We start from the raw sequence: 13788 nt of genomic DNA on the forward strand, positions 1-13788 counted from the left end.
CCAGTTCTATATTCACCTATATCTGGTATCTTAATATTTCTTAATATTTCAATTTATTATTTTTTTCAGCTTCAGTGATACATTACTTCAGCTTTGTTAACATTATATCAGTGCAGTATACAGAATAAAAAAAAAAAAATAAAAAGGGAATTATTTCTCAGTTGACCCTTGATGTTAAATATTACTACATTTTCCCACTGGAATCAATTACTGCAGTAGCAGGTGAACCACACAATATATCCATTGCTCCAGTTCAAGGGCGAGTTGGTAAGTGACAGGACAGAAGAACTAGAGCCAAGAGAGCTGGTGTTCTCTGCAGGGGGTGGAAGAATTTTCAGTCCATCAAAAAGATTCATGCACGTACAACTGAGATCACTCTCCAGCGTGTCCTCCTTCCAGTCAAAAGGCTGAGCCTCTTTTTAAGTGAATACACATTCAAGAACAGTCAGAGTTCTTGTCCAAACTGCACATACTTGTAATTCTACAATCACTGCTTCTCAAATGTTCACTGTTTTGTCAAAAACTGCATTAAATTTCAGAGGCTGAAAGAGAACTTCCAAGATGTGGATTTGAATAATCAAAAGCAGCAGTGTGAATGTTCTTAGAAAAGTATGTAGCAGGGCAGTTCAAAATTAGAACGGTTTCTATCCCCAGCCTAGGACTTACTGACCTGACACCTGCACATGCCCAGCAGCCCAAGCTGCTGAAATCTGTCAGATCCACAAGAGAAAGGTGTAGGTTTTCTCCCAAGGAAAGACACTCTATCACAAAACAGATCTGCTTAAAATAAAGAGCAGGAGGGTCTTGAAATAAGCAATAAGAATCTCTCTGGCACTGGCAGGGAATGGTGTGAAGTCTAGCCCTGCCAAAGCCAGGTTATGTTGTTTCGATGGAAGAGCCTGAATATTATTAAGTAGCAAAATATAGTAACATGTTATGTTTGCAGCTTTGGTGTGAGACTTCTGGAGGTCAGGCTAATTATCAAAGAACAAATTTTGTCAGATCATTAAACAATGTTGCTTTAAAGTTCACTGTATCTCTTTACCTACCTCTCAATGTCTCCTTTTGTACATCACCAAGACATTCTTGCTGTGGAGGTGGTTTATACAAAGCAGTTCAAATATATCCATCAAAATAATATTGATTTGCATTCTTTTATTAAAGAATGAGACCCCAAACCCTTTGAATTATTAACTGATAATGTATTAATACCTGAGGGGAAAGGGGTTTTTTCTTCCACAACAGGCCTTCTTCCTCTGAAGCAGTCAAGGAAAAAAAAACAGCATGGAATTACACACCACACTTTATGTCTAATGTTTGTTCATGGTTACTTTGCAAAGGTTATTGCATTTCTCTATCTATAAATACTAATTTAACTTTGGAATTAATCTTCAAAATTTAATATCTAATTCCAATCCCCAGATAATACTTAACACACAATTAAATAATTAAATGTTAAATTACTAGTCAATTAAAATTTAATAATTGATCCTGATTTATTATCCTAAGAGTCCTCTCATGATTTCCTGTTTCAACAGTGGGGATAAAAAATTGAAGTCCTATTAACTTGTCACAAGCAAAAGACAGTCCCTGCTGCAGAATATGTAGGGAGTGGAAAAGAGTAAAAAAAGCATTTCTCATAGCTTTTCCTTGAGCAAAGCAAGTAAACTTAATTGCATAAAATTAAAATGTACTTTGTATCAAAATATGTGCTTCCTTCAGCTTCAGACAATGAGAAAATATTAACTAATGTAAGACATTAATTATTTAATTTTAACTTATGGCAACAAGATAATCACTGAAAAAAGGACCTGGAACCAGTCCTGTCACTCTTGCAAAGCTGATCCAGGTAAGGTGTGCTGAGGTAACGAGGCTGTACCTGAGCAAGGATCTCCTACAGGCTTTTGTCTTTTCCTGCTGTAACTAGAGCTGGGTTGGATATGAGTAGTGACTGATCTACATTAGCTACTTAAGGAGTAATTTAACTACATCAGTTTGGTGCTACTGAATAAGAAAGTTTCTGGTAGTTTTTGCTCATTCTTTAGCACCACATCTCAAGACATACTGCAGAAATGAGCTAATGGGTTATCTCCCAAAACTCTGCTTCCAGTTCACAGAATATTCAGAGTTGGAAGGGACCCACAAGGATCACCACGTGCAGCTCTTAAGTGAATGTCCCATACAGGGATCAAACCCACAGCCCTCCTGCTATTGGCTGTCACCACAGCTGGTGGCTTCATAGCCTGACCATAACCACTTCCAACTTTGATTACACATCCTTACACCTTCATCATTAATCACTAGAACAAAAAGGACTCCATGTCCCTTTTCTGTGCTTGTACAGCCCCCTGTTCAGAGGGTCTTTGATTGAGAATGGAGACCCTTAAATGTTGCTACAGTAGAGATTTTAAAAACCAGGTCCATAACGTCCTGCACTGATCATTGCTTGTTGTAGCTGCACACACACTTGTAAGCAGGAGAGCCCTGAATACAATCTACTCCCTCATATGGAAAACATCTTTGAGAACATGGTGCCAACACAGTTAATGTTACCTACAGCCCCTTCTCTGACTGAAACGTCCCTTTCTTGTAAAGTGTCTGTGACATCAAATACTTCTAGGTAGTGGGAGGCAAATTTTCAAGCACAAATATTTGAATAGCACATCCAGATTTTATATGCAGAGTGGTAGGCGTAAATGCCTGAATGTGCAATTGTTTAGGCATAAAATTTGCTATTGACTTTTATTGCTAAATTCCAATTTAAACTGAACTATTAAATTCAAATAATTGAATTCAAACCTCAAAGCATCTTCTGCTTTTCTCCTAGTGATACCCCGCACAAGAGAAATTTTCTGTTACTTAATGGTGGCTGAAACGAAGAATTTATTCAAGTGTGTTCTGAAGTTACTGTTTAAAGAGCTCCTGTTTACAGAGATTACTCCCTTCTCATGTAGGAGCTAAAGGCTTACCTATTACCAGTTCAACCCAGAAAGTAGGGCCAGCTGGAAAAAAATTATGCTCAAGACTTCTTGCAGGCAGAAGAACAGGCTGAAACCCGCTGTTTTGAGGTTCAATCAGTTCTGCTTATTTACTGCACTGCTTTGTTCTGCAGGTACTTCAAGAGACATTGTGTTTTCCAGAGGTAAATAATGCAGAGTGAGACAGTTGCACTGTGCCATTATCATAGGGTTAGCCTGAAACTTGTTTATGAACATTTTGATGTTTCTCTTGACACGCTGAAGGTGGGCATATACACACAAAATATTTCTATCAGACATTAGTTTTTGTGGAGTCTATTGCGAGTGGAGATAAAATAACCAGTTACGAAAAACAACCGTATTTTTTTTCTGTATTGTATGGTTGTAATACAAAGAAACAAGTTCTTAAATGATGCAGCAAATTCAGAGGTGTTTAGAGTCATAATTTTAATTTTCATGTATTTAACTTCTTGACCCAAGACTTTACTGGTTACCTTTACTGGTTGCTTTTAATTTATAACTTTTAAAGATGCTAGATAATTTAAGAAAGATATTTGGTCCTTATTCAATTTCAAGAAATGAAGAATCCTAGGGAAGAGAAGCAAATAGCTAATTACCTTCTCTGCTTCAAAAGCAAAAGGTCTTCCATTATGCGGCTTCTACTTAGCCCCTAGGGTTTGAATACCTCTACTCTCTCAGGACTTTGGAAGCTTGTTTGTACCCTGGATGACTGAGTTTTGTCCAGTTCTCTGTCAACTTGTGCTCTGTCTGCATTTCCATCTTCTCTTCTGGTCTCTGCCAATTCACTTTTTTTTATGTACATTCGGAATGATGCTTATTGATCGCATCATCTTTTAGCATCCTTTCCTATATAAGTTCATTTTTAAGGGCATTCATGGACTATCTCACTCGGTACTCTCAGCCTTCTAGGCCAGGACCTACCCAAAACATTAAATTTTTATTTATACCTTTGACCAACCTCCATGCCACTCTTTGCATGTGGGAGCTGCTCATTCACTAAACTCATGTTGTTGTCATTCAAATATCTTCTTAAAGCCTTCCTTTATTCTGATGCTAATGGGGAAAAAAAAAATACTATTAGGCAACTGGAGTGCCACCAACAGCTTGATCTATTGCATTGACTAATATTGCTTCATTATAGCCTGACATCCCTCTTCCTGCATGTATTAATCATCTACTCTTTGAGGCAGTGTTCTCTCTGCAGAAAATCTAAGGACTTTAAATAATGAAGTTATGCAACACCTACATGGCATGATGTGTGAATTGTACAGCCGCTGCTACACGAGCCTGAAGTCTATGATGAAACAAATAATTTGGTAGTTTCACATCTAGCTTGCTTTATACGATAGCTTATCACAAATTCTACCTTGCAAGTCTGGTATATATAGTAAATATTAAAATCTGAGAAGCAAACATACCTGTTTTTTCTTTCAGTGCTAGCTAAGGAGTGGCTCTTCAGACTGCACATGGTTGGTGATCTATCTTTTTTTATTATTCACTTGTATTTCTTTTGTTTCTCCCTGCTGAAAATTGCAGGAATTAGTAAGTTCATCTCATTGACAGAAATCATTGGAGATTCCCTACAGTTGTCAAAGAAATTGCATATTTCTGATTTCTGTCTGATTTCCATGGGGTAGACAGCAATTTCCTCATCATGGCATGTGAGGAATTTTTTGTGGCTTTTGATTTCATGCATGAATGTAATAGGTAAATGACCAGAGGAGGCAAATTGGTGGGAAAGGCTTTAAAAGTACATTTAACGTATGTGTGGAAATGGATTCTTGAAGAAAATGGAGGACGACACCACAATATGACAGGAATATCCCACAGCGCTCTGATGGGGGTTTTTGAAGCTCAGACAAATCTCTTGGTGGAAGGAGCCCTGGAGAAAGTAGAAGCTGAGCACCATTAGTTTTTAGTAAATTAAAAAATTTAGTTTTTAGTAAACTAAAAAATTTAGTTTTTAATAAACTAAATTAATCTAGTAAACTAAGTCAACAGCTTCTTTGCCTTGGGTACTTTCTGCACTAATGGTCTTTTCCTCCCACATGCTCTGCTGGAAAAGTCTTACAGCAGAGGAGTACATGTGTCTTTTTTGGGTCACTGCTGTACACCATGTCCCAGACCACGTCATATTCTCTGGTTAACTCCTTGGTTCTCATTGGAAATGGCTTTAAACTGAAAGGCAATAGGTTTAGATTAAAGAATAAATTCTTCCCTGTCAGGGCAGTGAGGCACTAGAACCTTCCAACCCAAACCAGTTATGATTCTGTCATCTTGCCTTGTTATTTGTAAGAACACACCTGGCTTATGTTAAAGGCTTGAGCTGCTGGAAGCCATTTGCTTTTAGATGCAACTACACAACCTCCGTCAAGCACAACTAGAGTGCCTCCACAGCCTGCCATCCTCCCCAGGAACCTCGGACACATTGTTATTTTGTCATGTTTCATCCTGTGCTCTGTGCCCTGCCCCGCAGAGCCCGCCTAATCCCATTCCCCTCAGCATAACAAGATGGCGGCCCGTGGGCCTCCCGCAGGTGCTGGTCCCGCCCCGGTGCGCATGCGCGGAAACGCCCGCAGGTGCCACCGCCCCCTGTGCTATATCTGAGTACGCCGAGAGCCGCACGTATAAGGGGCCGTATCACGCCCTCTGCCCTCGGTTCGATCCCTCCGCCTCCTCTAAACGCAGTTCCTAGAGCTGGAGACTCGGCGCTCCCGAGGGGGGAACACGGACCCAGAGAGGCACCGCACCCCAGAGCGCGTTCGTGCCTCCCTTGGGGCTCGGCTGTGGGCGCTCCGCGGGCTGGCCCCGAGGGACTCCTTCTCTCCAAGCTCAAGCGGAAGGATATATCGGGTTTTTTTATTTTTTTTCCGCCATCTGCTGAGCAACGGTTTCGGGGGTGTGGCCGGGCGCTCGGGCCCCGCCCCTCCGAGCCAATCGCGGCGGGAGACTCACTGCCGGCCCCGCCCCGCTGGCGCGGCCCAGCCAATAGGGGCGCGGGACGGGGGCGCGCGCACGGGTGAGGGGGCGTGAGCGCGGCGCGGCGCCGACAGTGTCGCTTGGCCGCGGCGGCAGTTGGGGCGGGGGGGTGGAGGGGAGCGGGACCCGTGCCCGGTGTGACTGTGGGGTGCGCCGGCAGCGGGGCCGGGGGGGAGCAGGTGAGGGCATGGGCAGGGCTGGAAGTCTGCCCGGGTGGGCAGGCCGGGGTGTTGGTGAGGCGGAAGGAGCTTGGCCTGGTCGCCCGCTCCCTCCCTTTGGCTGCCGCCCGGCGCTCTGGCTCCTTAGAGGAGGAAACAAAGAGGCGGCGGGGGTGGGAATGGCCGGGAGCTGCGCTGCAGTCGTTCTGAAAATACCTTCTGGTGTTTCCTTCCACCCACCCCCGTCGAGCAGTGATTAACAGGACCGTGGGCGGAGGGGGCGACCTGTGGGGGTCCGGCTGCAGCTGCTTGGAGAAGCGGGGGGGGCGGCCGGGAGAGGAAGGAGGAAGCGCTCACCGCCCTGCCCTGTGTGTTTCTCTCCTCCTTCCGTCGCTTTCCTCGCTGAAGGCCTCCCGATGAGTTAAAATGGTGCTGAGGCTCGAGGGGAGCTGGTCGCTGCTCGTGGGGAAGAGGTTCCTCTGCCTGTCGGAGGAGGAGGACAGGACGTGGGACGCCAGCCTCATCTCGGAATGGCCCTGGAAGTCGGGCAAGATCCGGGCTGTGTCACACACGGACATATCCAAACAAGACCTGAAGGTAACCGGGAACTCCCAGGGAGAGCTGCTAAATCGAGAGTGTGACCGGGGAAGTTGGTGTGGGTGTGTGTACACGTTTGTGCACATGCCGCTTTCGGGGGGAGAGGAGACGGCGACTTGGCCAACACGTTTGGAAACGTGCACCCCTGCCCAGGTCCCCGATGTGCTTGTACTAATGCCGCAAATTATCTCTAACTAATTATAAATGTGTTTTCTTCCACCGGCATTTTGAAAAGCAGGTTTTTACCGCACCCACTGCGCCTGTGGTTTATTTCCTAAAGGCAGCTTAAGGTCTTGCCAGCTGTGAGCAGGTTTTTGCCCCGAGTTGAAACCGAAACCTTCCAATGTTATTGGGGTTGGTGACTTCTCTTTCCTGCTCTTTGGAGTAGCTGGTCATGAATAAGTGCTTAGGTTTTAAACTCATACCAAATTCATGCCTGTTGTTTGAGATTTCTTGGACTCTTCTTGCATGGTGGCCTCTTCTTATTAATGATTACCAAGTGGGTTTTTGAGCACAGAATTATTGCAATATTGGTCTAATTGGTTAGCGTATTTTGTGTGGAAGTCAGGCGATGTTTACAGCTTGGCTGTAAAGTTGTTGAAGGGCTTTATTTGGCAACTGTAGTCATTAAAAGTATTCAGCTATGTCTGGGCACTTACTAGAGTATAGACTGAGTGCCTACTCCCCAAGGACAAAACTCCATTGTAGCAGCAGCATCTTGAACGTTGTGCTTGTTTCTACAGAGGACATCGATGGCTGTCCTGTGACAGTAAGAACAGCACCATCTCTCAATTTTAACTGTCTCCTTTCCTCTTTTTTTGGTAATGCCAACTTGTGACCTCCGATTAACTGAAGAAGCACCCCTTACTTGTCAAACAAAACGAAACTTTTTTCCAATGATGTTTCTAACTCTTTCTTGAAAACTTTGTTACCAGCTTGTTGTTGTGGATCTGCGGCAGGGGTGGAGCTTTGTCCATTTTTGGGCGCGGGGCTGTGCCCTGTGCCGTGCTGGTAGTGAGGAGGAGGTTCTTGGTGCAGAAAACTCTTAGGGACTTTCTCTGCAAAAGAGAAGAAGCAGGCGCTTCTGGGGACTCTTTTGTGAGCTTTGTAGCTGATTATGGTTCTGCCAGAAGCGGTTGACTTGATGTGTTTCTCCAGTTGAAGCGTTAAAGAAGTTGCGGAGTGAGCAGTGGAGGCGCGGAGAGCTTTGTACCAAAACACACCCCATCTCCTTTCCTCCCGAAGCTCTGTGCAAGCGTGAATAATATAAAACCCGAATAATAACTGAGAGGGGGCTTAAATATTTCGCCTGTAAAAGAATAGAAGTATTTCTTTCAATTTTTATTTTCCATGGAAGGACTGTCAACTGCTGTGGAAATTATTTTCTCAGCTGTATTTCCTGTGCGTGCGGTGTTGATGCAGTAGACAAAACAAGCCATTCTGGTTCGGGTTATTTGCTTATCGCTTTCATTGTTTCTGTACAACTCAAAATTACGAAGTTCATTTCTGTACCCATTAGGTCTATGACTCCTGGCTGTGGTAGTGCTGTTTGTGTGCATGTTTTCACTTGCCTTTCCCCTGAGAGGGATGATAAAACACCAGGAACTGTTTCTGAGATTTCTGTGCTGTTTACTAAATGTATTTAGGCTGGATTGCTGTATTCTTTGGGAAGAACAATGTTTTTTCCAAGAGTGAAGTCCTCTGCCAAGATGTTCTAATTCCTGTATTCAGGCCAAGTTGTATTTGTGGTCTTTCCCAACAAGTTGCTGATCTCCTATTTTGCCTTTGAAATTAGGGTAATGTGATCCCAAAGATGTTGGCCAATCCATCATTTTTTTGTCATGAAATAGTTTTTCTTTTGAAAAATCTATGTAGTTGGTCCTGAAATTTACGAGGATAAACAGCAGTTAAAAGCAGTCAGGAAGTGATCTTCTTCACATTACATAATTTGATCACCTTTACTGTCCTACTGTCATTTGTGCTTTCAATCAATTGGCTGAAGGTATTATTTGGGATTGGTATTTTTAAAATGTTTCTGGAAAGAATACCAGCTTGTTTATTCCAGTGCTCTAGAGTTTGTGGTAAAACCACGTGCCACTACTGTAGGCAGTCCTTTGGGTTTTAGTGGACTTTTTAGGGGGGTGTGTGTGTATTTCTCCTGCCTGTAAATACCAGTGACAGTGTTAACATGTTTAACTATCCTTGAGCAGCATAAAACTTTTTTGAGATGGGAAGTTGTAAAGTTAAATGTAAATGTTATGTGACGGTAATGATGATAAACCAATTAACATTGAGTGTTACTTATAAAATGCTGGGATCAGCCTTGGATGCTTTAGTGATTGCTTGATTATGTGACAGGCAGTAATCATGCTGGAATTATAAGTACATTAATTTTCTTTTTCTATTTTTGAGTAAATTGGTGGTTTTATCTTTTCCATGTTGAATGTGTCTGAATTTTATAGGTGGTCACTTACTCCCTTTTGCTTCCTTTCTGTAGATCTGTGTAGAATTTGATGATGAATCATGGGAAAAGCGGAGATGGATAGAAGTCTACAGTCGGATGATGATAGCATTCCTGGTGGAGCAAAAGCTGGTGCTGGCTGAAAGAAAAACCCAGTCGTCCATGCCTCCTGTCCAGTGGCCTGCAATGGCAAGTACACCCTTGGCTTGACTCGCCGTTCTGCAGTTCCACCTTCTGAGGACAGTGTTGTCACCAGTGTGAATTTCTCAAGCCCAGCCTCATTTCTGGGTGTCTTGGGAAAGAAGAAAGTCTTTGTGCAGCTCAAGCTGACAGAGCTCATCAGCATTTAAAGTTGGTGGACACAAGGATGTATTTTTATGACTTTGTTTCTCTCTCAAGCCACTGTTCTGTGCATTGTTAATTCATTCTCTCTCTAGTCTCATGTTTTTTTCCTTCAATGAAATTCCTCTTAAGAATAGAGAGAAAAAGTGTAAATAAATAGGTTTCTAAGGATAGCCTTCATTTTTATTTAAAATTTTTGACTCTGCCTCAAGTTAATACTATGGTGATTCTTGATCCTGAGACAAAAATAATTCACATTACTCTTATGTGATGCCTGCCTCACATGAATGATTTGTGAGATTTGGCTTTTCTGCATACAAAAAGCTGATCTATACTGTACAAGGAGAGAACTAAGCTTTCTGTACCTGCCATGCATGGCTGAATAGGCAAATTAGCCAGGGGAGGTGAACAGGCAATATTTCTTAATGTATTCAGCCAGTATAGTTGTACTTGACTGCTTTGGATAGTGCTGCTCAAGAAAGTTGTGAGATAAGTGAAGATGTGAACCTGTAAACTTGCTGAACATGAGTTATGCTGAAGCTGTAGTCTGTTTCAATACTATTAACTTTGCTAGGTATAAAGAGTGCATTGTAATTCATATTGCTGCATTTTAGCTGGTCTTTCTTTCTTAAGCAAAGTCAATATAAGCAGATACTTACTGGAACTAGGACCCAATGGAGTGGGAGAGGAAGTAGAAATATAAATCCTTAATTTTATTTCCTGGGCTGTGCATTAATACCAGCAGTTCCTCTGTTAGATTTTGCTGAACAGAAAGCCTTTTTTTGCTGTTCTGAAAACCTTCATATTTAAACTTAGCTGTTGTCCATTTCCAAGTGTCTGAATAGTTTTTACTGGAGACTTGTCTTCAGTTTTGGCATTAGGTTTTTTCCTCCTGAAGTGTTTGATGTCTCAGTTCATGCAGGGTACATGTTTCAAAGCTCATTTAGCAAGCAAGATGTAGTATCAAGTGTATGCCAGTCCTGGATGTTGCCTTGGCAAAAAAAGACTTTTTCTCCCTTTTACATAGGGCAGGAAAGCAGAGGTCACAAAAGAGGTGTGTGGGTTAATTCACTTGAAACTTGATCACAACTTACTGGTTCAAGTATATGGGAGAGTGTGTTTGTGACAAGTAGAGTAGCTTTGTAGAAATCTTGTAATGCCCAGTTACTCCTGGAGAGACTAGTTCCTCCTGTGGGGATCTTGTCCCTCTGCCAGTGCTGTCCTGAGGTGAAGACAAGAAAGAGTATCTGGTTGGGTTTTTGGAGGACTGATCAAAAAAAGGCTGCCTTCTCCAATCAGAATGATTTCCTTTTTTGTAAATGGGGCACAATTACACCTTTCAGGTAGAGAGGAGTTACTCTTGCCACTTCTGAACACTTAGGAAGTGTTCAGAAGCTTTTAAAGGAAACTTTTGTTTCTTGTCTGTTCTTAAAGCCTTTGGTATACTTGAACACAATTTTATTGTTGCACTGCAGTGTTACAACAACTATGAGGCTGTCCAAATCATCACATGTGCCTAAATTAAGTTTTCAGTGTATTATCAGTGTTGCACAAGTTTTGAAAACTTTAATATAAACTATGCTGCAGACATTCACTGATTTGCTAGTTATTTCCCCAGTCTACCATAAAGAGATTGATTGATTAGTAATATATCTACAATTTGAATTATTACATCAATAAATTTTTCACGTGGGCATGAATGATTACTTGCTAATGATAGTCACCTGCACTGAATTCCTAATTCACACTGACATGTGAAATTAATTTCGAGTGGAGTCCAGTAACTTTCATTAAGTGTATATTAGTAGTTTTATGGAAACTAGCTTTGTTTTCAAGAGTTGCCTCTGGATGTGGTAACTTAATGAAGAAATAGAAGCAAAATTAATTTTTTTAATGTAAATGATGAATTATGAGATCTTCTCACTCTGTTTCTGAGACATGTTTATTGCTCTTTTTAGACCTACAAGTCCTTGGTGGACAAAGCTGGAATGGGATCACTAGTTTCAGTGCGCTACCTGGGTGAAGAGAAATGTGTTTTTCTTTCTAAAGACCTCTTGACGCCCATCCAGGTAACCTTGACTGGCATTGTAGAGATGAAAGATGAATCTCTTATCTTGATATTTAGGATGCATCAGGGTAATGTAATGGAAATGCAAACTTCAGATGGGTAAAAACTTGAGGTGTTTATTTCTGTAACTCATAAGTATCAGTTCTGAATGTAATGTGTCTGATTAAAAACCTTCTGGAGCTGATTCAGGACAGGGTCACTTAGGAGAGCTGAATGAGGGACTGTGCAAGGACAGTTATTCAGCTCAGCTCAGGTGACTGCAATTGCATGTTGATTTTTGTGGAAAACCTGGAATAGTTTCCCTTTTGTTTTTTTGGACATGACTGTCATTATTTTGCAAGGAGTGGCAGGAATGTCTGGCATGAATCTTGCTGTTTAACAGAAGCACATTACTGCTAATCCTAAACAAATGAGGAATTGGGCAGAATGTAAATGAGATTGTTGAGTTACAGTCCCTTTCTTGAGCACCAGAGGAAAGTTTGTTAGTGAAAATTAGACATGGGTTGAAACAATTGTCCCTGGGCAGGTGTTCGGAAGAATAATATCTGCTAAAGATATTTACCCTTTTTAAGAAACTATTCTCAAGACCGGGAAACAATCTGAAATAGAAGTAGTAATGGTTGTCCCATGTTGAGACTGCAAGTAGTGTCATCATTAGTGTTCTACTTTGACTTGTTAACAGTCAGTAAATACACAAGTCCTTTAGACTCTTGACAAGGGACTCACTAAAAGCCAAATTTGAGTTGTATATGGCTGCCTTGCTTATGTTGGCTCAACAGCAGGGTTGAGGTCTCTTTATGCAGAAGCCTTATCTCAGCACTGCAGTGGAAAAGATTGCTTTACTGGCACCTTAAATAACGGTTTGCTGACTTCTACTCCTTCAGTCTTCTTCCTCTTAAAAATATCAGAGCAGTGCCTGGGACAAAAAGATAAAACCCAGCCCCAAACCCTTTTCTTATTTGCACTCTTTGAGCCTTGAGTGAAAACTCGTTGTGACCTTTCCATTTCAGAGTCAATTCTCATTCAAGAATTCAAGAGGAAAAAATAATACACATACATTATGCTGAAGAATTATGAATATTTTAGTTGTAGTTTACTCTGTTTTCATTCCTATAAACATTTTATAATGGTGCTTGAGACAGACTGGATCCTGGCATTATCATAAATAGAAACATAAAATATTTTCATTTGTCTGCTCAGGACAAATTTGCTGCTGCTTCTGAGAACTTAAAATCCTAAGTTAAGAATGGACAGTTCAGACTTGCTGCTATTAGCAATGTAGTACAATAAAACTGGGTTATTTTCAGAACAATATTGAAGTAGACATGGAGAGCTCATTTCAGTCTGTCCTGCAAGTTCTTGTTGCGAATTAGTGACAAGAAATTATCTGCCTCCAGTCCATCATCCTAGAACTGATGGGGAACAGATTAAGGAGAATTGGATTTGTATTAATTGCTGCCATCTTGTTTTTAAATATTGTGGGATTTTGTTAAAAGCATTATCCTAAATGCAAGATTCTGTTCTTTTTTTTTCTCCTGAAATAGGATGTGGACAGTTCCAGGCTTTCTCTTAAGGATGATCAAAATGTAAATGAAGAAATTCAGGCTCTGGTTAAGAAACACCTTGATGAGACACGCTTGGTCCAAGGTACAAGCATACTGTGGAGCAGAAAACTGGCAGTAAATGCTCAGGTCCAAAGGGAAATCCTTGCAGTGTTGGTTTAATTAATTGGTAATCTGTTCTAGGGGATAAAAGCTTTTTAAAAATACTGATTTTACTGTCTCAGCTGTGAATGCAAAATGTGAAAGATTGTAGATGTTTAAGTTTCAAGTATTTCTTTTTTAAGAGTGTGTAATTCAGGCACATATAGATGGCCTGGTACTTGTGAAATTGATCAAACTTGTGGTAATTCTCAAAAATTTTGAGTTTGTTTCAAGTGACCTATTTTTTTCCCAGTTTGTTGTTTGTTTATGAATACTTCCAAGGTGTTCTATAGAGGCTTCATTTTTTAGTCAGATTTAAAATTGTTATTTTTATTTGCCAGCTTTAAATTCTTAATGACTGGGTTTATACCAGCATATTTGTAGTTATGTGTTTGCACATGCAGGGAATTACTTTTATGGAAGGGTAAATATTGCAGCTTACAGTTTTCATTTCCCATACTGTAAGGACAAGAAAAAATAA

At 41.2% G+C, this 13788-nt stretch overlaps 1 protein-coding gene across 3 annotated transcripts in view; it reads left to right on the plus strand.

Annotated features, from left to right (window-relative positions):
* The first annotated feature begins 5643 nt into the window (after nt 1-5643).
* Nucleotides 5644-13788, plus strand: part of KDM3A (lysine demethylase 3A) — a 29713-nt gene continuing 21568 nt past the window's right edge. Inside the window, exons 1-5 of one of the 3 annotated variants that reach the window (XM_058837915.1) lie at nt 5644-6018; nt 6545-6733; nt 9231-9383; nt 11495-11605; nt 13149-13251. In XM_058837915.1, coding sequence (XP_058693898.1) covers nt 6563-6733; nt 9231-9383; nt 11495-11605; nt 13149-13251 — 538 coding nt within the window. In that variant the 5' untranslated portion in view covers nt 5644-6018; nt 6545-6562. Of the gene's footprint in view, nt 6019-6073; nt 6158-6189; nt 6734-9230; nt 9384-11494; nt 11606-13148; nt 13252-13788 lie in introns of those variants that run through there. The other 2 variants (XM_058837916.1, XM_058837913.1) reach the window with 2 other exon arrangements.

Source organism: Poecile atricapillus, chromosome 4, assembly GCF_030490865.1.
Source record: "Poecile atricapillus isolate bPoeAtr1 chromosome 4, bPoeAtr1.hap1, whole genome shotgun sequence".
Taxonomy (NCBI): Eukaryota; Metazoa; Chordata; class Aves; order Passeriformes; family Paridae; genus Poecile; species Poecile atricapillus.